General features: G+C 36.4%; 1 protein-coding gene across 4 annotated transcripts in view; it reads left to right on the top strand.

The window, feature by feature from the left end:
- Positions 1-27,434, top strand: part of PPP3CA (protein phosphatase 3 catalytic subunit alpha) — a 330,349-nt gene extending 302,915 nt beyond the window's left edge. For 3 of the 4 annotated variants that reach the window (XM_073017515.1, XM_007999394.3, XM_073017514.1), the window contains exons 11-14: positions 10,012-10,096; positions 18,553-18,650; positions 21,659-21,688; positions 24,813-27,434. In XM_073017515.1, the coding sequence (XP_072873616.1) occupies positions 10,012-10,096; positions 18,553-18,650; positions 21,659-21,688; positions 24,813-25,009 (410 nt within the window). In that variant the 3' untranslated portion in view covers positions 25,010-27,434. The remainder of the gene's footprint in view (positions 1-10,011; positions 10,097-18,552; positions 18,651-21,658; positions 21,689-24,812) is intronic. The other variant, XM_007999395.3, reaches the window with a different exon arrangement.
- Positions 27,435-27,900: the final 466 nt, after the last annotated feature.

The following is a 27,900-nucleotide window of genomic DNA, read 5'->3' as shown; positions in this document are numbered from 1 at the left end:
CACTTCACAGCCATTTGGCCCATGGACAGTACTTCCCAGAACATTTCAAATGTTTGCCTCAGCTACTCTTCTTTACTATACATCTGTTGCAAACCAACACATTTTCGACTAGCACATCCATTCTCCTGGTAAGATAATAATATGTTTAAATGATGTTAAAGTCTCATGACTTGGGAACCATCTACTTTTTGATGTTGCCTGTGCATGGGTCACTGACCAGAACCTCTACTTCTCCTTCTTGGGCAAAACTTTACTACGTCTCCCACGAAGTAGCAAAACACCGTGTGTGAACTGTGAATAGCAACAGACCTTTGAATGACTTATTTTCAGATAAGCTTCATTACCTGCCAGTGCCTCAGCCATTCTCCACTGTCAGATGAAGGAGTTGTATTACTTGTTTCTCTCTGTTTTTTATTATGCTGTCAAGTGGTACTCAAATTAACTTTTTATCTAGGGTAAAACATATGGGACAATCAAACATAATATTTTACTCTGTTCGTTTTCTCCCTTCACTTTATATCATGGCAGAGATAACATGTAAATGTCATTCTAGCATTTGATAAATGTACAAATCCATATGGGCCCAGAATTAAGTTCTAGTCTGAATGCATTCTTCCAGCACTTACCACGTATGCACAATTATGTCCTCAATAAACATCTATTAAACAGTTATATCTTCATCCATATCAAGAGCAATCTTTGATTAGACATCCAGGCATTATGACTGCTTCCCTTTGAGATAATAAATCGATATTATTAAATTTAGATTTATTCCTTTTTGTTTTTATTTTCTGTTGCTACTTTATAAAATTGATGTGTTTTTGTCACGATAAAGGGGTTAAGCCAAGTCAGATTTTATGGCTCTTAATAGCTTCCTTGGTAAATATTAAAAAGGGGGCAATATGCTTTGTAAGGCGTTAGCTGAACATGTTAGAGTTTCTTGAAAAATCAGTGGAAGGTTCCTAATCTACTGTAAAGTCTTTTACTTTCACCCAGTTAGAATTCTGCTTATAGTCAGCTTCTGCAACTCAACCAAGGAGTCATTAAACAGACAGAACACAACATCTTAGAGAACAAAAGTGCATGGAATCAAATTAGAGTTTGGAAATGAAAGTAACTGATAATTAAACAGAAAATCAAATAATGACAGTAATTGGGCATTTGGGAGTAATCTGTCCATTTTTAAGACTTCCTATCCAAAGAATTTGGTTATGTTTTATGACAAGAGAGGGGGAGAAAAAACTAGTCTAGGCTCTTCTGGCCTTCCTTAAAATCCATTGAACACTTAAAATCCATTACACCCTTAAAATCCATTACACGGGAGAAACTTTTTAAAAATATATATATATTTTTTAAAGGCTCTTCTATTGCTTTCAAAGTGGGATGTAAGACAGAATAGCCTTATGCCAAATATCACACCATTCATTGCAGGCTCTTAATATATACTGAGATTGTAGTCAAGTTAAAAAAACATATGGAAGAAATTCAGAATGTGTGCTTTAGAGTCATTTGGAGTAAGTGGCAATTATGTCCCAATTTTATCACCTATGGGAGGGATAGTTAATAGAGTTAGGATCCATATTAGAAAGATACTCTAAATATTTTAGTTTGTAATCTTCAAAAAGATGAATTTTTACCAGGATTATTTTCACTTGTCCTGAATGTGTTTTTCTTTTGCCCAAAATAGTAATATATAAGCATACATATGACTTTGTTTGGTGAGAGAAAGCACCTAACAATCTCTGGATTCACTTTGACTGCACTGACCCTAAGTAGATGAACAGTGCAGGATTTCCAAGTTTATGGCAAGTTAAGGAGTTCTTCCAATAGCTGTCAACTCTAGAAATAGAGTAATCTAATTCTTGATAGAACAGCACTCTTCAGGCTGGAATATCTGTACTGTCGCGATTACCCTAAGACATTTCAAGAGGAGTTAAAGGGAATCCAGTTTCACATCCTCAGCCACCGTAAGTCTTATTTTCTTAAAAGTGATCAGCCTGAGAAGACACCTTGGCTGGAGACCTTATTGCAGCTTCTCCTTTCCTGCCTCCTCTTTCTCAAATGCCCTTTTTCCATTTTAACAAAAAGGCACAGGTCTCCCTAGACATAGTCAGTATGAACATTTCCTTGAGCTATAAAAATCTCTGGGGCACACACACAAAGAGACATTGGAAAAAACTTCGTATCTAGGAAGTCCCTTTAATCAAGGGAGCAATGTAATTTCCTTCCCATCTTTATCATTAAGAGATGCATTCCAATAAAATTTTATTTCTGTGCATTTTAATATTTATGAATATTTATCATATGTTAGTGCCCTCTATCTCAATTATGAACTAAAGAGTTCATAATTGTGAACTCTCTATAATAATTATGATATTGTGTTATTTATTCCAAAGGAATTTTTGAACACTTAATATCCATCATCTCAGGAAATTTCTAAAATTTAGTTAAATTTTTAAACATAACATATAATGTAGTGACAAAAATATTTTAAAGTTTAGCATACCTGTAACCCCACTTGGGAGGCTGAGGCGGGAGGATCACTTGAGCCCAGGAGTCCTAGTTCAGCCTGGGCCACATGAGGAGAGCCTGTCTAATTTAAAATATGTATATATTTAAAAAAAATTTTAATGCACTGGAACAAAATTGGGGAATTTTAAAGTGGAACTACAATTTCAAAGAAAATAATAATAATATATAATTTCTAAATATCAATGAGGATTTCATTCATAGACTTTTCTCTAAATGAATGATAGTGGGACTCAAATTGCTGTGATATTTATATACCATTGGTAACAGAGTAATATAGCCATTTCATTTTAATCTCATAATATTTACAACACTATTTACAACTATTTAAACATGGAATGGGAATAGTATTCTTTGAGGATATTATTTTGTAGCTACATGAGTAAAAATTATAAAGGCTACAATTTCGAAGTCATTCCATCAGAGTAAACAGTTATCCATTGCTTATGGTGCTTTTTTTAAATCTAGGGCTCAAGTGCCTGGTGGTGTAGGAAAATGTACTGAAGCACTTGTCACACACAATTCACAGCCAACGGCAAAACTGGGTGGATATCTAAAGTAACTTCTGCATAACATCCCTTTGCTGGGATATAAGAGCTCAAGGTTTGTTATTGTTAAGTTAGGTCAGGAGAGAAAAAGACAAGATAAGATTTAGGGATTACTTCAACTGTTGGACATGTATTTTCCCAAAGAAGACAGTCTTTATATTCACAATTTTCATAATCTGTAAAAAGCTATAAAGACCAATTATGCAGGTTTCTTAGAGGTATCTGAAGTCGGTTCTATCTTATGCATTATATCTTCTATTTCAAAGATGCTGAGTTTGGATGGACACAAAACCCATTTTTATCTTTAATATAGCACAACAAAAGATATTAATGATCTCAACACTTTATGCTTTCATCAAGAGATTTTATTCAAATTCAGTAATTGCTCTGTTTGGCAAAGAATAAAATCTGAAGGAACATTGAAACTCTGTTTAATACTATTTACCCATGATAAAAATTTTATTTTCAAGTAGAATAGGGATGAACTTTGTTAAGTTTTAACAAATTTGGAAGTGGTGAGTGTTAAAAAAAAATTTTCTCAGATTTTGGATTAAACATTTGAAAACATTTGAAGTCTACCCCCAAAATATAATTTTAAAGACATATCTTTCCTTTTAAAACATACAAAAACTTTTAGTATACATATACTTTTTTATATATAGTTCATTGAAATACATATGCTGTGGATGCACTTGTATTAGTTAAACTGTCCTGTAAAGAAAGAAGCCAAAATAATAACAAAAAGCTTGTGGCCAATATGATGATGAATTGGGAAAGGTCTGCTAGTGTTTCTATCAAATAAAATACAACTCAATAACAATAACAATTTTTAAAAGCAGCTTTTTCACATTCTAATGTAAAAATATTTCTTTTCAGAAGATATTTAAGTATAATTTTTATAACTGGTCATTTTAATTTCTTACAGTTGTAAAAATGTGTTGAAACTAATAAGAATCTCTTCGATTAGACTTTTAAAACAAAATCTTGCCAGTTCAGCTTTCTCCTGGATTTGGTGAAGAAGAAAGATGGGGAGAATGTAACTCCAGTGAGAAGTATTCATTACCTTTTTCAGCAAGCTCATGCATCCTCCCCGATTACATAAAGGAAGGGCAGGGCAGGACCTAGACACTTCTCTCTCCAAAGCTGCTATTTTTCTTTCCCCACAAAACCAAATTTCTTCCAAGTATAGTTTCATTTTTTGACATTTTATTACAAAATGTTTTAAACATACAGGAAAGTTTGAAGAACTGTACAGTTAGTACTTAGATACCCATCACTTAACTTTCTATAGCTAACAATCGACTATATTTGCTTTATCACATATCTGTCTCTACTCATCCAGCAATCTAAGAGTTTCTTTCTTTTTTGGTATCTGGCAAAGTAAGTTTTATTTAACTCTATTGCATATATGCTAATATCTAAACTTCTTGTTTGCATGTACTACTATGCTAAAGCCTTTACAGGTTAGCCCAGGCATTTCCTGCTTCTTTCCCAGCCTACCATCATCCGAGTTTACTCAAACTTCATTCACATCAAACTTCTTACCCATCATCTGAACATAATGTGGAATTTTGCTGCCTTTACACATTTAAAAAACCTCTATGGAGAATGCCATTCTTCTTTCTTTTTGGTGTTTATGTATACTTCAAGATGCTTGACTGTCACCATTTCACTGAAAAGTCTTCTTCTACCTGCATGCAGTTTGTACCTGTCCTCCCAGGGAAAATGGCCCTGGTTTGTAGCATTTGCAGATTTTCGTGGTATCAGTGTTTCCCCCACAGCTGATTTGAAGCTACCAACATGAAATTACTGACCATGGGCCGGGCGTGGTGGCTCATGCCTGTAATCCCAGCACTTTGAGAGACCCAGGCAGGTGGATCACCTGAGGTCAGGAGTTTGAGACCAGCCTGGCCAGAGTGGTGAAACCCTGTCTTTACTAAAAATACAAAAATTAGTCAGGCATGGTGGCAGGCACTTGTACTCCCAACTACTTGGGAGGCTGAGGCAGGAGAATCACAGGAAGCTGAGGCAGGAGAATCGCTTGAACCTGGGAGGCGGAGGTTGCAGTGAGCCGAGATCGCCGTTGCACTCCAGCCTGGGCAAAAGAGTGAGACTCCTTTGAGAGAGAGAGAGAGAGAGAGAGAGAGAGAGAGAGAGAGAGAGAGAGAGACTGAGAAAGAAAGAGAGAAAGAGAGAGAGAGAAAGAAATTACTGACCATGGAGTTAAGAAGGGACACACTCAGTATCCTCTTACCAGCTGACAGAAGCCAGCTCCAGTGTACCACTGCTACTTTCAGTATAATATTTGTCATGATCTATTGTTGTTCACGTGATCTCCGAAAGCAGAGACAATGCCTCATTCATACTTCTGTTGCTAGCACATGGCAGGCTGTATAGTAAAGGAGTCACAAGAATATTTGATGAATGACTGATTTGGATGTTAATTTGAACTCTACATAACACATTCTGCACACCACTAATTCAGGTGTAACTGAGGAATTCACAGTAGTAGCTCCACAGTGGTAACTGAGCTGGAAGTCAGAGCCAACATCTAAAATGTGTGGCAGATACCCCAGGTAAGAATCTCTCTTCAGCCAAGCACTTGCCCCCACTCTCTGTGGTGCAAATGCCTTTTTCCAGTTCCTTTTTAAGGCTGAAATCTACCCTGTGGGGTTGCAACACTCACTTAGAATGCCATTTGCCATAGATATCTTAAAACTTCATGAGAAGTCAGCAAGGTGCTAAGTTAAAGGCAAGAAGGACATGTATTAAAAGCAAATCTTTAAAGATCCCCTTGGTCTGCATACTAGCCTCTCCCATGTTGAGCAAAATTTGAGTTTTCAGGGTTGCTTAGAATCTGGAAATAGTAGCATGATACCCTAGGCATAAAAGAAGATCAGAACTTAAAAAGTTGAAAGGAGAGGCCAAAAAAAGAAGTGAATATTATTTGAATAGAAATACAAAATGAAATTTTACTTAAAATTGCTATTTTTTTCTAACATATGAAATACTACCTTTCAGTTTTGGACTTCCAAGTTGAAATAAGTGATTATATGTTTTTTTCAATGGGAAGAAATTATCACAGTTTTCATGTAAAAGGTATTTTGTGTGTCTTCATTATTTTATATACTGAATTTTAATTTGAGCTACTGTGGTACATTTTCACAACGTAAATAGAACAGTACCAAGAATGTTTAATATGACATTATCGTTGCAGGTAGCAAAATTCTGAAAAACATGTACTTATTCTTGATATTTCTGTTTAATTATGGACTGTGAGGATTTGGAATGGAATAAGTTTTTGAAAAAGAATTTTAATGATCTCTGGAGAATACCGAAAACCTGGAATAGCAATACTAAGTATAGTATACTAGACCATTTACATCTGAACCTAATTCTCTCCTGCTATTGTTCAGCTCCTTTAGATTGAATTACACATCAATCCAGATATTTTATTTCGATATTTTAAATCTTTGTGAGGTTATGTATGTGTGGTTAGAGCTCATTTTGATTTGATTATATTGAAAAGATTAAAGGTACTTTTCAGGATAAAACATTCAGAGAATAGTTTAATGACTCTTCTTACTGTCCATGGTCAGGTTATTTTACTTTTTGTGTAAATATATTCCAATTTTATAAGAGGGATAATAAAACTCCTTATCTGGGTTATTGAGAAATTTTTAAAAGAGAGGTTTTTTTTTTTTAATTAAGAAAAGTGCTAGAGTGTGTTGCGATTCACTGTTTATGGGGAGCACAACTGCATATACATAAAGTAGAATATCTTTTATATGCTCTCTAATCATTCATTTGATCTGAAAATATAAGGAATAGTATACTGACTGTGAGAATGTTCATTTTACATTTAAAATTGAGTACATATTTGAGCATGTTTCTGATCATCAGCTTACACCAAGCTAAGAAGCACAGCTCTACATAATTTATTTCCCTCCTTTTCCAACTTTTTACTTTTCGTTTCTCTAGTTAAGGTTTGTACAAGTTTTTTTTTTTTTTTTTTTTTTTTTTTTTTTTTTTTTTTTGAGACGGAGTCTTGCTCTGTCGCCCAGGCTGGAGTGCAGTGGCCGGATCTCAGCTCACTGCAAGCTCCGCCTCCCGGGTTTACGCCATTCTCCTGCCTCAGCCTCCCGAGTAGCTGGGACTACAGGCACCCGCCATCTCACCCGGCTAGTTTTTTTTTTTTTTTTTTTTGTATTTTTTAGTAGAGACGGGGTTTCACCATGTTAGCCAGGATGGTCTCGATCTCCTGACCTCGTGATCCGCCCGTCTCGGCCAGAAATGTTCTGTGAGATTATTCTTCATATATATTTTTACTTAATTGATTTTATGTGTTACCCCTCTCACCTCTGTTAAATACATGAAATTTTATTTCTAGACATCTTAGCCACTCCTTGCTGCTTTTCTTGTGCTTCTAAATATAGTGACCAGTTTTGGAGCTCTCCCACAATTTCCATTCTTCGTGTTCATTGGATTGATTTCATGATCTGGCCATATTGTTTATTGGAGAGGGCCAGAATCTTTTCCCTTACTCAGCACATCATGACCCCTGAGTTCACAGGTCAGCTGAGGTAGGGAATTTTAAACATAGAGTAGTAATAGGACAATGTTATACTGAAAGCATCATCGAATGGAGTAACTGAAATATATATATGTATGGGAACACCACCCTAAGGGGACTATTAACCATCCCACTTAAAAAAAAAAAAATCTTTTGATGGTCTCTTGTTCATTAATCATCTAAAATCCAAGCACAGAGAATTCAGTTTTAGATGGTCTCCAGAGCAGAATTTGATGTATAATCTTAATTACAAATCATAGACAATTAATATTATTACAAAATCAGAATACGATTAGAGGCAGGGATCCTGCACACACCCTATTTTCCTCTCCATTGTTCTGGCCTAGAGACTAATTAATAATTCAAGGAACTGATACTGAATGAGACCCGTGGTTTTGCTTATTATCAGAATAGCTGGGTTGGAGAACAGCTCTCTCCCACATAGGTGGAAACCTATTCTACCCATTTGCAGGTAGAATAGCTGGCAATAATAAGTCCTTCCCATTGGATGTGTTGAAAGGTGCCTGCCATGGCATGGTTGCCACAAGAGAGGATGAAATGGACATACATGTAGGCTGCTTTCAGGTCAGAGGGAAGGTGGAAGGAAGCCAGCTTGCTGGTTTTCATACACCCTCTGAGGAACACCCATGCACCTATGAGATGGGTTTGTGTTAGCATCACCTCTGAAAGATTACCCACCCAGGCAAAGAAAGTGATCCATTATGTTTTCACTTTCTTGGAGTGGAAGGAGAGGAAAAAAAAAAAAAAGCAAAGGCCTTTTTTTCTAGCCATTTCAAAATTTTGTGTGTTGGTACAAGTTTTCTTTCTTGTGGAAATGTTGGCATATTAATTTTTTGATCAATACAATCAACAAGATTCCAAATGGCGTTCATAAAAGCCCTCTAAGGGAAACAGTAGAAATCTTTTTTTCAAAACCATTCTGTGAAAGCTTGCTGTTATCACAAATTATAATAAAAGACCAAAACATATACCAGTTATCATCTATAGTCCCTGAGCAAATTACATGACTCAAACTGTTCAGTTGGATTAGGAACATTTCTGTTATTATTTGAAAAGAATATTCTATTGTGTATCTATTAGAAGCAGTAGAATTAGATGATCTGCTTGTGTTAATGCTTTCTATAAAATCCCACATAATGTATAAAAAGGATAACTTATCCATTTTACCTTGGATTATAAAAATCTTGGCCAGGTGTGGTGGCTCACACTTGTAATCCCAGCACTTTGGGAGGCTGAGGCAGGCGGGTCATTCGAGGTCGGGAGTTTGAGACCAATCTGACCAACATGGTGAAGCCTGTCTCTACTAAAAATGCAAAAACAGTTAGCTGGGCATGGTGTCACATGCCTGTAGTCCCAGCTACTTGGGAGATTGAGGCAGGATAAATCACTTGAACCTGGGGAGTCGGAGGCTGCAGTGAGCCGAGATCGCGCCACTGCACTCCAGCCTGGGCGACCGAGCAAGACTCCATCTTTTAAAAAAAAAAAAAAAAAAAAAAAAATTGAGAGGTATTTTTTCTGTTTTATACTTCTTCCAATATACCTTGGGAATTAAATAAAGAATAAAATGGGTTCATTAAAGTATTATTTTACAACATTATTTTAAAATATATTTATTTGTAACAATAATCTATGTAATTAATTTTTTTTAATTTGGAAAATGTAACAAGTGGTAAAACTTACCTGGAAAAACCATGCATAAATTTCAAAAATAGGACTAAAATGCAAACCATGGTGCCATTGTCTCTTACTAAATCCAATTTAGCAGTTCTCTACTTTTTTCTCTAGAACTCATGAACCAACCAGAACATGAAAGAGTATCAAGTGCTCAGTCATCATCAAATAATTATGAATGATGTTGCAACGCAGATAGGGAATTAAGAGACGTCCTAGTTTAATCATATCAAAGGAGAACTTTTGGAAAAGCAGTTTCCTAAAGTAGTTTTCCCAGCATGGAGACTGCAAATGAATAGAAGATGATGATAAGGCACTTAACTCTTCCTCCCAATGCATGGTCTCTGTATAAATAGAAAAGAAAGGGAAAGTCAGTTAGAAAAGGAGGATAGGAACCTACCCCTCTGCTCAGTGATTTTCCAGTTAGCTCCTTACTCACCTCCCCCCGATATCTCAAAAGTATGAGGACCTCTCAAAAATCACATCCTAGTATTGGTGGCCAAAAGCTTAAATTTTCAACTTTGATTTACAGATAAATCCTCTTAAGGAAAAACAAACAAACAAAAAAACCTGATTTTGCTTACTGGAGTCTGTTGTATGTATAAATTTGTAAAATCAATTGCAATTAGATAAAAATCACTGACCCCTGAACTCTGTTTGAAAATACAGGTGCAACAGCTGCAGCCCGGAAGGAGGTGATAAGGAACAAGATCCGAGCAATAGGCAAAATGGCCAGAGTGTTCTCAGTGCTCAGGTGGGTGCATTCGTCCTCTGTTTTTGTTTCAAATTTTGTAATGTGTCACCTAATAAATACTTTAATACTTTCATCTGGTAATTTAAATATTTTACTAGAGAATGTTTGTCTTTTTTTTCCTTTTAAATTAAACATTGAGAAAAATTAAATGAGAAATTGTCTGTTTCTCACTCTTTTAGTTAAATTGCAATCTACTAAATTATTTCTGTTAAGAAAGTCTCAAAATGAATTGCATCACATTTTATTCCTCTATTTGCTATAGGACTTTAGAACATTGATTTCACAATAGGTTGAACATCTTATGAAACAGGAAAAGCTATTGTGATTTTTTTTGTTTTGGTTTTCATTCTGACACTGTGGTGAAAGATGCATTTATCAGACACATTTCACTAGATTTCTAGGAAATGAACTTCAACCATAGAGCTATTCATGTGAATCTATATTATTCTAATTATTGAGAGAAGAAATTACTATGTTTCAATTTCCATATAGTAGTATATTTTGTAACTAGACTATGAATCATTATTAAGCATTAATTTAGAAAACAGATGTTTTCTTGAAGGAAACTCACTCTAGTTATTTCTAAATAATAAAATATAACATTTCTCTTCAGAAGATTACTTTAAAATGTGATATATTTATATGTTAGGAGTATACAGTCAATTCAAAATGATACATATTAATGAGTAAGTAGGAAAACCTTGGGAAATATTACATCTACAATTGGATAATTTAATAATCTAATTTTTTGCCAAATTTTTGCCCCAACTCTTTCTCATAGAGTATTGACACTGGCTCTTTTGATTTCTCCTCTTGCTATTTCTATCCTCTTCCTGGTACAGTCACTAAAGAGTAACTGAATGACTTAATGCCAAAAGAGGGAGCCATGAGAAGGATGAAAAGCATTATCATACTGTCTCAGAGACACCACATCAAAGGCAGTGAGAACTCTGTGGTAGCCAGCACAATCACGACAAGCTGTGTGCAGGCTGAAAATAGAGCATCATTGCTCCCTTCTGTTACTGAATGAGGCTACCTTTGCTCTATTGCTCTACGTTTCCAACTACATTTTCAGGGTTTATTCATTCATGCCATAAGTAAATATAGTAAAACTTAAAGCATTCATTATGTACCATGGAGAAAAGAAATAAAGCAATGTAGAGATGGAGCAAGTGGGAGATAAAGAACTTCTTTTAGTGTATGGTCAACAAAAAACTTTCTGAGTAATGATATTTGGGCAAGCATGGGTGACCTTCATGAAGAAATGGGGTAAGGGAGTTCAAGACAAAGAGAATAGCAAGTGCAAAGATACTTAAGTAAAGACAAAACTGGCAGTTTTGAGGACCACAGGGAGGCCTGTATGGCTGGAAAAATGTTCTGTGGGAACAAAGGCATATATGAAGGTCATAAGCTTAATTGGAACTCTGAGTAAACACTTGCTTATTTATTGTGCCTCAGATTTACCGATAATGCTTTTATTTCTTGTTCTGTCTGAAGTCTCTGAGGGAAAGTAAAAACAGCTCTAGAATTTCCATGACTATCCCATGATAAATGGACTATTTGAACCCAGTGATCAGTGACTTGACTTAAAATTGCACATGTTCGTAGAAAAATAGAAGCAAGCTATATAGTATTGTTTTTCTATAATAAAAGCATCCATAGCACATATGCAGAATAGAGAGAGATCTTATCCAGAAAAAAAGTAAGTTAAGCTTAGTAAGTAATGATTGAGCATTAACTGTATACCACGCACTGAATTGGGCAATCTAGATACCAAATTGGAATACCAGCCAGATAGATAATAAACTAACATAAGAAAATAAAGTGTGTGCTAACTACATGAATAGACGTCCTGCTGTGGCATTAGAAAGGAAGGAACCTTGCATTTCCTGACTGGAATGTTCATTAAGAGTTTGAAGTTGGAGGAGTGCTGTGAAGGATAAGCTGGATTCCAGGACAGGGAGGAATGTGGTGAAGGCATTCCTGGAAGTGGAAAAATTATCAGGAGCACAGTCGCACAATCGTAACAGCAATATCAATGGCATCCTTTTATGGGGCACTTACTAAGTGCCAGGTTCATGCCCCATGTTTTGCACATTTGACAATAATCAACACAGGAAGCTTGCAAGGTTGTGGTGACTTCACTTTCCTGTGAGGAAATTGAATCTGAGAGAGGCTAAGCAGAGTGTCGCAACTCACTCAGTTGGGGAGCAACACTAACGAGAGTCTTACTCAAAACTGTGCTATGTAGTCTAGTATAAATTCTAAGCAATACTAGTAATCTAGTAATGAATTCTAAGTATATTCAAGGACTGACTAGCAAAAGACATGAAGGTGAGTGAGGAATCTAGTTAAAAAGGAGACTGAAAATATATTGAAGTCCATATCCTTGAGTGCTTTGAATAGCATGTTAAAGCATTTAATTTTTGTGTGTGTAGGCAATCAGGAGTTGTAGAATTACTTTAATGAGATTAGAGGCATGCTCTAACCCATGTTTCACTATACATGTTAATCGCAGCGTGAAGATTGGCTAGCAAGGTAACATATGGATAACCAAAAATGTAAATAAATATAAAATAAAATGTAAATATAAAAAAAAGAAAAACATTTAGGAAGCTTTTGAAGTAATCCCAGCAAAAGGCTGGACCAGGCTATGGGAGGAGAAGTGCAAAGGAAAGGACAAATACAAGGAATTTGGGAAAACAGAACGTCGCTAATGAATGTGGCATATGATACAAATTTGTCAGATATACTTGCCCAACATGTTTCCTATATTTTGGAAATGTGCACCGTTATCAGGGAACCAGAAAACTGTCTTTAGCAGTCCTTGCAGATAAAATACAAACCTGTTGCCTAGGATTCGCCAGTCAGATAAATGCATGTAAGTAAAGCTTTGTTTCATATTGAGCATCATGAGGAGGCAGCAAGGCAGGACGGCAATTGTCCTGTCAGGTGTGGAATCTCATGGGCCAGCAATGGAAGAGCTTCCGCCTCAGCATTTTGGGAGCTAACTACACAGCATTAGTATGAGCTCTGGCATTGGCTATGAACATCAGTGGCAAGCCTTTCATGGAGCCCACCCCACAGTGTGGACAGATACTATTACTCTTCCCAGCTACAGAGCATCGAAGCCCAGTTCTCTGGATCTGTGAGCTCTCTAATATCTTTAATATATCTCTTTCCTGTTAAAATTAGCCAGAATAGATTTCCGGTGTTGGCCATGAGAACCCTTACCTATGTGAGAGGCTACAAGAGAGAGGAAATAATCCAGAATATTCTACAGAGGTTCCAGTCTGTGCCATGGATAGGATGCCATTGTCTAAGGAAGAGGAAGTATTTTTCAATTTAAATATCTAACAGATATTTATTGGGAAGAGTAGGATGTGTTGAATTTGGCAGAGCATTTATGTAGAGGCATTTAGAAATTCTGCCCTGGAGGTTCAGAGAGAGGTGAGGGTTAGAAATGCAGACATAAGAGACCAGGTGTGGTGGCTCATGCCTGTAATCACAGCACTTTGGGAGGCCGAGCTGGGCAGATCACAAGGTCAGGAGTTTGAGACCAGCTTGACTAACATTGTGAAACCCTATCTCTACTAAAAATACAAAAATTAGCCAGGCAAGGTGGTGCGCAGCTGTAATCCCAGCTACTTGGGAGGAAGAGGCAGAAGAATTGCCTGAACCTGGGAGGCAGAGGTTGCAGTGAACCTAGATTGCACTACTGCACTTCAGCCTGGGCAACAGAGCAAGACTCTATGAAAGAGAGAAAGAGAGAGAGAAAGAAAGAAAAGAGAGAGAAGAAAGGAGGGAAGGAAGGAAGGGAAAGAGAAATGCAAACAAGAGTAAACAACACAGAGACGAGTGCAGTAACGTAAGCTGATGGTCTTGCTAAAGGAGAGCGTGAAAGGGGAGAGGAGGAGAATAAAGAATTCTTCAGAACATTGCTCTCCAATAGAAATAAAATATGAGCCACATCTGTCATTTTAAATTTTCTAGAAACCACAGTAAAAGGGGTAGAAACAGAAACAAATTATTGATTTTTATAATATAATCTGTTTAACACAAATATCCAAAATTTTACCGTTTTGACATTTGATTAATATAACACTTATTAAAGGGACATTTTCTATTCGTATTTTTGTACTAAGTCTTTGAAATCCCATGTGTATTTTACACTTACAGCACATCTTAATTTGACTAGTCATGTCTGAAGTGGTTAACAGCCACATGTAGCTGGGGCCTACATATTAGAAAGCATAGGTCTGGAGATAGAAGAAAAAGATCAGCCTAGGAACTGAGAAGATGTCAGAGAAGGAGAAGGAGAAGCAGGAAAAAAAGCATTACAACACCTAAGGCAAAGAGTCTTTCAGGAAGGAGGGCATGGTCATCAGAGGAAATTACTGCAGATATTACTCAATCAAATTGATCTGTTGAGTTCAATTCCAACTCAACAGAGATAGTTGGAATTGAAAAATGAAGAAGCTGCTAGGAACCATTGAGGGCATGGCTTCCACGTGAGGCAGGAATGGCAGTCACAATTAAGGGAAGTAAGGAATGTGGTTGAACAAGAAAGAAAAAAAGAGCAAGGAAGGAAGGAAAATGACCATCTTCTTTGCTGGGGCTTTTGTAACAGTGTATCATTTAATCTTCATAGAAATCCCATAATTACAGATGTAATTTTATAGAGAAGAAAACTGAAGCCCAAGAAAGTTAAATGATGTCCCAACATCAGTCTTATGACTGGGATGTTAGCCTGAGTGTGACCCCCGCAAAGATGTGATTTCCCAGAAAGATTTTTCTACTGTTGGTACAAAATTAAAATTTTGAAGAAATTTTGAAGATTAAAAAGAATACTTCAGATTACCGGAAAATTTTTGTAGGTAAAAAGCTAATAATTTACTTGGCTTTCTCAGAGCATTATGGGTTATAATTGTTTGTTTGATGAGTCCCGTGTTTTTTGGGGTTTTTTGGTTTTTTGTTTTGTTTTTGAGACAGTCTCACTCTTTCGCTCTGGCTGGAGTGCAGTGGCACGATCTTGGCTCACTGCAACCTCCACCTCCTGGGTTCAAGCAATTCTCAAGTCTCAGCCTCCCAAGTAGCTGGGATTACAGGAGCATGCCATCACACCCGGCTAATTTTTATGTATTTTTTACTAGAGATGAGGTTTCACCATGTTGGCCAGGCTGGTCTCAAATTCCTGGTCTCAAGTGATCCGCCCAGGTCTGCCTCCCAAAGTGCTGGAATTACAGGTGTGAGTCACGGTGCCCAGCCTGAGTCCCGTGTTTGATGCGGGATTTGACACAAAGATTCTTGGTGTATGTAGGAATTATAATCACTCATGAGGCAAAACCCATATTTTGAATGTGAATGTAAAGGAAAATTGTGTTCGTTCTTTAGAGATACTCACAATTTTCCCAAATCATATTGTCATTCAATATATTTCTTCATGGGACCTCTAGTGGTTTGACAGACCACAGAAGCTTAAAAAGTTTGAAACACCTGCATGAAAATAAACAATAATTATTTCAAACCTATTATTATTATTATTATTATTTTATTTTATGTTTATTTTTTGAGACGGAGTCTTGTTCTGTATCCCAGGCTGGAGTGCAGTGACACAATCTCGGCTCACTGCAACCTCCGCCTCCTGGGTTCACGCCATTGTCCTGCCTCAGCCTCCCGAGTAGCTGGTACCATAGGCGCCGGCCACCACGCCCGGCTAATTTTTTGTAGTCTTTAGTAGAGACGGGGTTTCACTGTGTTAGCCAGGATGGTCACGATCTCCTGACCTCGTAATCCGCCCGCCTGGGCTTCCTCAAGTGCTGGGATTACAGGCATGAGCCACCGCGCCCAGCCATCAAACCTACTTTTTGTTTGTTTGTTTGTTTGTTTTGAGACGGAGTCTCGCTCAGTCGCCCAAGCTGGAGTGCAGTGGCGCGATCTCGGCTCACTGCAAGCTCCGCCTCCCGGGTTCACACGATTCTGCTGCCTCAGCCTCCCGAGTAGCTGGGACTACAGGAGACCGCCGCCACGCCTGGCTAATTTTTTGCATTTTTACTACAGATGGGGTTTCACTGTGTTAGCCAGGATGGTCTCGATCTCCTGACCTCGTGATCCACCCACCTCGGCCTCCCAAAGTGCTGGGATTACAGGCGTGAGCCACCGCGCCCGGCCAAACCTATTATTTTTAAGTAAACTTTGCAGTAGAGGATACAGAAATCTAAAATATGGATTAACATTTCCATTCTCCATTCAACTTTTACTGTTTTATTTTTAGCAAATACTTTTGAAATGTGAGCTGTGTACCAGGTACTGTTCTAGTCTGGGTGCTGTGGATGCAGCAGTGATTAAAGCAGACAAGAACCCCTGCTCTCATGAGGCTTGTCTAGCTGGGGGGTGCAGAGGGGCGGGGTCGGCGGGAGGGGAATGGAGTGGGCAGGAGACCTGAAGTAAGGAAGTAAACACACCATATCGTTTTTCTGGGGTGATAAGTGCCTTAGATAAAATAGGCAAAGGGAGGAGTAGAAAAAGGGATTATTATTTTAAATGGCGTTCCTAAGGAAGTCCTTGCTTAGAAGGCAATATTGGAGCAAAGATTAGAAGGCAGAGTGGGAGTGAGCCACACAGATGCCACGGGAGGAGGATGACAAAAAAGTGCAGCGCCCCTCGGTGGAGTGTGCTGGGTATGTCTAAGGAAAGTGGACGTAGGAAATGTAGACCAAGAGATGGGTGCGAACAGGAGAGTGTGGGGTAGCTAGTTTATTTTAAGGCCTTTGTGAAACCTCCCTTTGACCCATCAGCAGAGGAGAAGCCATTAGAGAGTTCTGAATACACAAGTGACAGGATTTGGCATAGGTATGAAAAGCCTCACCCTGGCTGCCATACTGAGAACAGCTCTGGGAGGAGCGGGGAAGAGTGTGACTGGGATAGAGCAGAGAGACTATTTGGAAGGCTCCTGCAATCCAGGTAGGTGATACTGGTGGTGAGCAAAAGAGGGAAGTCACAGAAGGCTGTATTTTGTATGATTTTATTTATATGAAATGTCCAAGAGAAACAAATCTACAGAAAGTGACTGGAAGTGATACAGGGCTGAAGGAAATAGGGAGTGACTGCTCAATAGGTATGAAATTTCTTTTGGGGGTAATGAGAATGTTCTAAAATTGATTATGGTGATGGCTGTACATCTCTGTGAATATATTCAAGACCATTGATTGAATCCTAACACTTTAGGTTAATTCTATGCCAAGTTTATATCTCAACAAAGCTGTTGTCAAAAGAGACGAGGTAGTAGCTTTGTGAGAACTGGTTAAACTAGAAATATTTTGAGGGCAGAGCCCTCAATATTTGCTGATATAATGGATATAGAATTAGGATAAAAAGAGTTAAAGAGTGATCCTTTACTCTTAAGTAACTAAAAGATGGAATTGCTAATTTCTGAGTTGAAAACAGATTGTCATAGTAGCAGGTTTGGGGAAAAGTTCAGGAATTCTGTTTGAGTCATGTGAGACACCTTCATAAAAATTTGGAGTAGATAATTCTACATACTAAACTCTCTTCCTGTGTGTGTGTGTGTGTGTGTAAGTAAACACAAATATATGTGTGTGTATGTGTATGTGTGTATATATACAATTTGTATTTTAAAGACTTTTTTCTGGTTATGTAGGATTGCAATATCACTATGTGGAAGAGTGAGTGGTTATTTAGTCATGGTTATTTAATTATGAGGATTTAACAATTCAAAATGATTAATAGTATCAAGTAATTAATAAATATAATTGAAATAATGGTGTACTTAAAACTGATTGTAAAACAATTGTCATGCTGAGTAAGAAAATAATTTTATATTAGCAAATCAGTAGGGAAAGTGACTGAAAAAAAAAAAAAAAGGGGGGAAATTTTGCCAGTAGGTTTATTGGCTACTTGCCATTATTTTATGTGTTTTTCATGTAACATCTAAATTACTAAATTCCTTAACTTCTAAAAGTCCACTGAATGTAATTCCTGATTCCCTAATCCACAAATCAGATTTTTTTTCAATCTCCATGTGCTCTATTTTTTTATTCTGTCAAATCAAGTCACTTCCTCTTACTTTTGCTGAGCCTTGGCTGAAAAACTTAACATCAGCATTCACTATGGCTCACTTTTAACATACAGAATGCACAACAAACACTTTTCATTGAGATGCCTGATTACAAAATCAAAATGGTTTTCTCTATCTTCGATACTCAAAAGAAACTGAATCTCCCTAATTGGATAATGTGAACTTTATTGTAGCAATCGTTTATGGAACATTACAAGTATATAAATAAAATAAAGTATGTTTAAAAAAAAAAAAAAAGATCCAGAGAGCCAAGATAGAAGGAAATGTGGGTTCTTACATGCATTTTTTTTTCCTTTGAGTCACTTCTTTTGCACAAAAGAAATTAAAGGTTAATGCCACCCCTCATTGTGCCTTCCAGAGAAGAGAGTGAGAGTGTGCTGACGCTGAAAGGCTTGACCCCGACTGGCATGCTCCCCAGCGGAGTACTTTCTGGAGGGAAGCAAACCCTACAAAGCGGTAAGCAGACCGATGGGTATGACTGTGTGCCAGGGCATCACAGTCAGCTGTGTCATTAGAGCCCTGATTTATTCATTCATTTAAGCTCTGTCTTGGTCTTCAGTTCTTCTCAGCTGGAAGAAGGGCTGAAACCCCAATCAGTTTGATCAGTCATGTCCAACATAATAGCTCCCTCATTCTCTGGAATGTGGTCTCTACTCCACCTTTCCCCCATTCCCTCATTCCCATGTGAATCTACATGTATTCAGCCTAGCTACAGGACAGCTCATTTAGGTTGCCTACATGCACAATAGGTTTGACTACTTTGAGCCACTCCGTTGTCAAAAACACCTTTTTAATTACATTTTTGATAAGTATTCTGGTTATCCATTTCATTTATGAGATTAACACATACACACAAAAACTAAAATATACCTGGAAGTCTAGATTTTAGGGAGATGATTTCATTATCCTCTTGAATGGAAATCGGAAGCCATATGTGTCTTTTCTCTGATTTATCAGTTGAAAACAAGAGACTGAGTAGAACTACATTTTTGAAAAAAAGAGTAACATTTCCTTTGCAATACAGATTTTATGTTAAAATGTGTAGCTTTCTAGACTAGTGCCATCCAACAGAACTTTTTGTGATGGTGGAAATTTCTGTATCTATACAGAAGGCACATATGACTGTTGAGCATATAGGGAATATAACCAAGAAATTAAATGTTTTCTTTTATCTAATTTGTATTAAATTTAATTTAAATAAGCCAGGGGGCTAGTGGCTACCATGTTAGCAGCACAGTCCTATAAATTATTTCACCTTTGTTACTTTTTTTTTTATCAATTTTAACTGCTATTATCATTACATAGACTACAATTTTAACACTAGGAAATTGCTATTAGATGAGGCTTTAACAGAAAAAAAATGAAAATGAAAATATGCTGTAAGATTTTTCAAAACATTCTCAGCCTCTTGCTTATTTTCCTATATCTTTCCTTGAATCTTTTTTGTATTTTCTTTTCTGTCCCTGCCCTTCAATCTAGAAGACTCACTATTCTCATTTATGTTATTTAATAACCTTCTACATGAAGAGTAGTGATCAACTTCATGAATATAGTATTGCTGAATGATCACATCATGGCTGCATCCCAATAATTGTCTTTATTTTCAGATGAATGTATTCCAAATCAGTGTCTTTTGAGTTTTTACAAAAAGACAAAAATTTTTAAGTGAAGGTAGGAAGATACATAGTATTGAGAAGTAAACGCCCCCTTTAAATTTACAGCTAGGAATTATTTTAACAAGTTTAAAAAAACACACACATAAAAATATTTCTACCAAATTAAATATCTTACTAAAACATTAGCATAAATGGATCATTTACGTGTCCAAAATATACCATCTACCTAACTGACTGAAATCTAGTTTCTGATAAGCACATTTTAAGGCACAGCAAGTGTATTATCAGAAATTGTGGGCTACATTTGCTTTCGAACATTTAATAGTGGGCAGTACCATAGTTCTAATATGTCAGTGCTGGTGTGATTCTGAATGTTTTGCTTTACTTTTAAACTTACATTACTTAAGTTTTTCCAGTTCTTTGTTTCATTTCCAGATTTTCACCTGTGTTTTTCCTTAGGTTATTCAGTTTTATTTTATTTTAAATCCATTGGTTTGTGTTTTTCTATGTTGAACCTACACACACACACATATACACATAAAAGACATATGGGTTGAAACCTTTCTATATGGGTTTGAAAACTTACTGTATATTTTAAACCACGTACATTGATACAACTCCAAAATGTATTGCCTGATGCCCTTCAATTTGTCTAAAAGGGTAAACTACTTACAGCTTTGCTATGTACTTTCTCTCCATGGTGATAACTATTCCCTATTTTTATCATAAGGAATCTAGAATCCACTGTAAGTAAGTTATAGTGCACATTTTGCAGTTGCTGTAGTTTTAAAATCTTGAATTATAAGAAAAATGCAAATTAAAGTCAAGGGGTAGAATTTTAATATTAAACATTTTGGAGGTACAGAGAAGTTTTAAGATTTAATTAGGGAAGTGTAAACTAACCTTAATTACATAGAAAGACTCATACATTTACATAGTGAAAGTTTAGACCCTAACCTTATTACAAAAATTGCTGATAGAGCAATGGGCTTTTCAAGTTCTGCCTCTGAAATATGCTGTTTCTGTATATTCAGTATTTAGGCTGCCTGTTCTTTAAAATGCTGATAGAATTATTGCCACTACTGGCACATTACCACTTGATTTGTAACATTTTAAGAATTTTACTTCCAAAAAGGATATTCCACTAAGGAAAAGAAAATATAATTGGGCTTGCTGGAAAAAGATGTCCAGATTATATCATACGTTTCCTTTTTTATTTTTCCTTCACACTGTTCCTACCCACCGACCCCCAAATCTAATCATGCCCGATGTGTTTATCTTTAAAGAGTCACATGCATTATCTCCTTACACACCCTGATTTTCTTTTTCTTTAAATTTGAATCCCCCTGCTTTTCCATCACATTAGGAAATAGTGCTATTTAATATTAAATAGTTTGAGCCCACTGATACTGTGGCACTGCTTCAACTTCCGTCATTTTGTCTGGCATTTTGAAACTAAATCACCAAGCATAGCAGAGGTTTTATAGCATTCTGTGTGAGTCAGAAGCACAGTTGAGATTTACATAATCTCTTATAATTCAGTCCATGTAAAAGAAATTTTCCTAAGTGTTTTCCTAAAGGGTTAATTGTTTGTTATTTATTTAGTGGGCAAAAATCAAAGCATTTAATTCAGATAGGTGTATCCAGCTCATAAATTAAATTTATAATTTCTGTGGCATTTTTTTTCTTTCTTTTTAGCATTTCTGTTTTGTTGTCTGTGCCAGAATCTAGCACTTACAGGAACATTAGTTCTCTTAGCTCCTTTGATGGTCACTGATTTGTTCTTAGAGTTAAAAAATCCTCTGCTCATTTTTCTCATTCATTTTGCACCCCCTTTCTTCTCTTCAGCTACTGTTGAGGCTATTGAGGCTGATGAAGGTAAATTGGCCAGTCCCCTTTCTGTTGTACCTGCAACAGATAAGGGCTCTGCTGGGTGTATTCATTTTTTTGCTGTAGCTTGTACAGAGTGTGTGGGTGTTGAGCTAACAGTTGTGGCTCAGTATTAACCAAAGTGTTCTTGCTTTAAAGGGGAAAATGTCCTTCTATGGTTTGTTTGTTTGTTTCTTTCCCTTAAAGCTATGTTTGACTTTTGTATATGATGAATAGTAGAATCACAGAAAACAAAAGGATTATATATTTTGAATGATGTGGGGTGGGGGTTATGGCAGCTGTTTTGACCACTAGCTTATAAAACAATAATCTTTGAGCTGAACCATGTCCCTCCCTCAAATCACTTTCAGGCAGCACTGAAGATAATAAAAATAGCCATCTTAATTCTAGTCTTCAGAAGTTTGTAGCCAAAGGAAAAAAATGTTCATTTAAATAGTGCTTTGTTGTAGTTCAACATTAATTTATGTCTCTAAAAAATATTCCAACATGAGACAGCTGTACATGAGATGAACAGTTCTGGTAATCTTAAATCAAATTTTAACCTACTGGTATTTGTATGAGAATTAACACCATCTAAATATTATAAAAAGTTCAAAAGCATCTAGTGGCTATGTAAGTGGCCAATAACAAGAATAGCAAGTATCAAGTAACACTCAATTGATGAATGTATACTGAGTGTCTGCTTTGTGCCAGGCACAGTACTAGGAGCTGCAGGGGAAGTAAAGAAGTGTCCATCTCCAGCTGTGTCCTAGCACTACTCAAGGACAGTAGAGTTGACCCTTTAGTAATTGCTTTTTACTTGGCTGGTTTTTAAATATATAGTTATAAGAGAAGTGCATAATCAAAATAGTTGTTAATAATATACATACCATATCCTTTGGAAATTTCAAAAATAATAATTTGAAGTTCCCCTTTAAAACAAAATTCTTCAGTTGTATTTTGTTCTTGCAAGGTAATTTTTTTGTTTTTCTCAAAATTATGTGCATATATGGTCCTTTGATATGATATAAAAAGTGCCACTTCAGACTCTTCCAATTTTTACATGATTTGGATATGGTAGGGGAAACAACAGCACTGTAAGAGAAAATACAACTGCTTCCTAAATAGCAGTGAATAAACTGCTATTTATGTGGGAATTCTCTATTCCTCTTGGCAAATTCTAATCTGCAGTGTGCATTCTTGTTGATAGTTTGGCTGTTTTCTGTGGTTTCTGTGACTCTGTGTTGTGTTAAGTATACTACCAATGTAAATTGCTAATACCCATTGTCTGACCAGCAACTACAGCAGAGCACATTCTTCCATACCAGGATGGACAAAAATGATTAGAAATGGAGCCCCATTCCAGAAGTATCCATTGTTCTCGCTAGATTTTTAATTTTGACACTCCTACCCTATTGGCTTTTAAAACCTAGAAATTTCACTTTTATCATTTAAATTAATTAAATCATTTCATAAATGATAATGATGACAAACTTTTATACCTGTTAATTTTGATGAAATTATATTCACAGTAGTCTGAAAAAAAAAAAAAACCAGTAGAGTACCACTTTGTGCCATTCTTTTGTACTTCAAAATAATTGAGTTAGTTTTCAGGGTGGGTGCTCGTTAGACAGCTCTATTATTTTGCAATTTATTACTAAATTAGAGAAGAATTAACAAGCTTTGCTTTGGGCCTTGGTCTTTCCCCATTTCCCCATCTTATTCCTCTCACAGTTGACTAATCACCATTATGCTAACCTTTAAAATGCAGAGGGGGGGAACTTATTTCTTATCGTTTAATGAGTATTGAAACGACTGTGTATCTTTTAGGAATCTCATCTATACTAATAAAAGGCACTGTACATTTGCGTAGGAGTGACTGGTAAAGTTTCAGCTTGAAACTGCTTTCCTTTTTTTTTTTTTCTCCCCCAAATAAGATTGGGAGGATAAAGGTACCATGAAATTATCCTTAATCAGCCATGGTGATGCAGCCCAATTGAGCATTGGTGATTGGCCCTGAAATATCTGGCTTGCACTTCACAGGGAGTAAAGCAAACTGATGTCATTGGTTCCCCATTTATGTGTTTTATTTGCAGCTCACCAGTTGGTGTACTCACTGAAGAAATCATTAAGATTTTTGTACAAATGCCTTACCTATCTCTGTAGCACACTAAAGATTACTTTTTTAAAAAATCAAGTATCATTCCCACTTTGAGATTCCGTGTTTTAATTGAATAGGACCAAAACCAGTTCAATTCATTTTTGCTAAATATTGTGAAAGGCATTTTTTCCTTGTTATAATTTAACCATCACTTACATCTACGTTGATCTACTGAGTTTTTCTTTCATTTAGGCAGTAATGGATACCAGATGAACATCAGTTTGACCTGTTCGCTGCTGAAGGGCAGATAATACGTTTCTACCTAGTGATCTTACCTTGATTTTTTTTGAGTTTCTCTTACCTTGTCACTCACTCCACATGCTTCCAAAGTTGAGTGGAGAAGCAGGAGTTTTTAATTTCATTTTTTTTCATGCCATCATTGAGTTGTTTGTCAAGAAGTTCTTTCTGGGATTCTGAGATGGCATGGAAATGCCCTGGTTAATTCCTTTTCTAGCTCCTTTTAGCTCCTGCTTTAAGCCCTTTACTAGGTTTTTAGGTATAGCAGACATACTGATTCCACTGAATTTGCCATTACCTAGCACAATGGAAGAATACAAAGAGGGACATGCTGCAGCCTGTCTAGGTTAAGGTGTTTGATGCAGTAATCATGCTAATGATGTGGCCAGTTGATGCTGGTTCTAGAGGCTTGTCCCTGAAAGCAGCTTTCCTCTTTACGTGTCCACTTTGAATTTCTTTGATCTAAACTTTCATGAAGACAGGAGAAATGTTTACATCTTAATAACTTCAAGAGGACATTTTGGTTGGCAAGAGACATTGGCTGTTTTCAAACCTTTGGTTACCTCCGAGTATGGTAAGGAGTCTGTTGTGTGGTGTGCAGGTCCCGTCACTTTGTTCTTCACTGAAGGATTCCCTCTCACTGAGAAATCTCTAACATCACCTGCTGCAACAGCTGTGCCTTTTGTTTTCCTTTGGATAATCCTGTTTTTCTCTTTTTAATGATTTTCTGTTTAGCTATCAAAGGATTTTCACCACAACATAAGATCACTAGCTTCGAGGAAGCCAAGGGCTTAGACCGAATTAATGAGAGGATGCCGCCTCGCAGAGATGCCATGCCCTCTGACGCCAACCTTAACTCCATCAACAAGGCTCTCACCTCAGAGACTAACGGCACGGACAGCAATGGCAGTAATAGCAGCAATATTCAGTGACCACTTCCTGTTCACTTTTTTTTTTTTTTTTTTTTTTTTTTTGAGCTGCAGGGCATGATGGGGATTGCTGCATATCAGCAGTTGGATGTTCTTGCCTCTGACAGTAGCTTATTTGCTCTGGGGGCCAGGAATTGGATTCAGTTTACACTATCATTAAAAAAGAGGGAGAGAGATAATAAACTATATTTTGGTGGGGGTGGTGATTAAACACCTCTTTGGGGTATGCCTTTTAAAAATGCTTATAGAGAAAAAAATTTTAAAAAGAAAGCTAATGCTAGTATATACTGCAATGTTAGGGGAATGAACATGTTTTCCTACTGCGTTGGGGACTTCTAGATAGGTTAATGAAAGGCCTTTTATTCTGTTACTGGACATGAAAAACTTTGTCTAATTTCTTACTCTATTGTACGTTTACAGTCGCAGCACTAAAAATGGATGACATCAAACATTTTTAACAAAATGATGTACAAACTAAGGACTATTTATTGATAATGTTTTGCTACTCTTGTCAGACAATGGCTATAAACTGAATTAGGCAGTCTTAAAAAAAAAAAAAAAAAAGAAAAAGAAAAAAAAAGAACGTTGCAAATTTGTTAAAATGCCAAAAAGGACAGTTTAATTTTGTACAGATTATGCTTACCTCAGGTTTCTTTAGTGTGCTTGAATGCCCTTCTTTCCATATAACACTTATCTTATTAATTCGGCAATGAATATCTTTTCTTTAAGTTTTAAAAAAAAACTGGAATAATTACATCTATCTTTTTGCTGTTTATATTTAGGGTTTTTTGTTGATAAAATCAAGTCTTGGTTGTGGCTTGCTGAATTAAATATTTATGAGTGGTGCATTTTTAAGTATAGTGAACAAGACACCATATTAAGTACAGTGATAAAGCATCTATATTCTGTAAAAAAAAAAAAAAAAATCTGCCTATGCATGTTTTTTAAGAAAAAAAAAAATGGCTGTATCGGCCTGTATGGGACTGTAATGCGCTTAGTGGTCTGACATATACTGGAAATGTATGTATACTGGCGTACTTTATATTCTCTAAAATGCTTAATGCCTTTGAAATTTTGTAATCAAAAAAAAGCTTTGAAAAAATCTAAAGGGGAGAGTATTCTTTAAAGTTTTTAACATAAGCTTGTCAGTGCACATGTAGATGGTTAGCATGTTTAGCAAACCTTGTGAAATTATAATCAGTTTGTAGTTACATGTGAAACTCTAAATGCATGGTAACTGTTAATGTCATAACAGTTTAGTTATTTTGTTCTGTTCTGTCATGTGCCACAAAATATGTACTTTTTTCACTTTTTTCCCTTTGTATATCAGTTACGGGTTACAACTGGTTCATTCTGAAAACAACAACAACAAAAGTCCATTCATATTTTTTAACAATTGTATAAGTGCCCAAGTAATTCACTACAGCCTAAAGCCTTGCCTTTGTAATTTGACTTCTGACATGTTGGCAATCAAAGCATGCACTTGTAACAATGAAAAAGAAAAAGCATTTTATATTACTACTCAATAAAATGTGCATGAACTTACAGAATTCTCATCCTTCCACTGAGTCCGCTGAAGGGATTTATGTGCACAACCACCACGTGTCTTCTAGGTGCTGGCCCACCACCACACATCACAGGCTGATTTCCACAGGGCTTCTTCCTAGGGGCCTTGTGATCTGAGGGGTGGTGCCTACTTCCACTGTAAGAATCTTGGTGGATTTGTGTCTCAAATCAGATAAGAGAAGTCTATTTAAAGAGCAGATGCCATCTTCTGGCTTCCTCAAGGAGCCAGTTAAGAAACCAGAGCATTCCTTTTTATTGAAAAATAAAATTAATTTGTTATCAGGTTGTTTCAGTTGTATTGGATCCCTATCTGCTAAAGCAAAAAGTACTAGGCTACTAAGTGCATTTTCATCACAGAAGAGAGTTGCATTTGTATTAATAAGAAATTTGTATACCCACGCTTCAGCTACTATCTAATCACCCGAAGATTTAGGAAACACCAAATTTCAGTTTGTTTCTAACATTGTTCATCTTTAGTGCACTTTGTTTTATATAATAAAGTATGCCTGTTATATTAAATAATAAAAATATGGCAATTAGTGATATAGCATACCAAAACAAAGATGTTTTAGATAGAGTCTGGCAAAGACTATCCCAAGTTTATTTTAATGAATTCAGACATTTTTTCCTGTGGATATTTCTCCATCCTAAAAAAAGTGGCAACCAAGGAAAATATTTAGATGCAACTTACTAGAATGATATGAAAGAAATGGTGATTCTGGTATCATGGTGTTTATTTTCTTTCTTATAACTGCAGAGAAAATATCCTGACTAAACAAAAATTCATTTTTTGGATTCCTTTCTTTTACAAATTGTGCTGAGGCAACTATGGCATAGAAATAAACATTTGACATTAAAATAAGCAGTTGATGTGAGTATTGCTTGCTCTTTCTGATCAATGGTTAGGAAAGTAATACTGCGTATTTTTCCATAATAGTTTGGTCTCTCAAAAAAGGTTGATATAGAACTAGTTATTTTTTCAAAAGGGATAACCTTTCCAGACCATCAGTTTTTAGGTTTCCCTCCTTCACTTTTGGAGAAACTATAGAATTCTTTAGTTGCTCATGCCAGTGTACGTCTGGTTACATACAGACACAGACATACACGCAGAAACAACCTCCTGTCCCCCGTCCTCCTGCACCCAGTCCCCATGGTGACTTCACTCTCATGGGATTCAAACTCAGTGCTGAATTTTCAACTGTGTTTTCAAGAATGAAGAGCTAGATTTGACCCTGCATCAGCTGTTTTTCCTGTCTAAAATATCCTCTACTTCTGTTCTCCTTTAATGGTATTTGAGGAAAGGAAAGAAAAATCTTCAGAGACTAAAC

The sequence above is a fragment of the Chlorocebus sabaeus genome, chromosome 7, assembly GCF_047675955.1.
Source record: "Chlorocebus sabaeus isolate Y175 chromosome 7, mChlSab1.0.hap1, whole genome shotgun sequence".
Lineage (NCBI taxonomy): Eukaryota > Metazoa > Chordata > Mammalia > Primates > Cercopithecidae > Chlorocebus > Chlorocebus sabaeus.
This window is presented reverse-complemented; position numbering and strand designations above follow the sequence as displayed.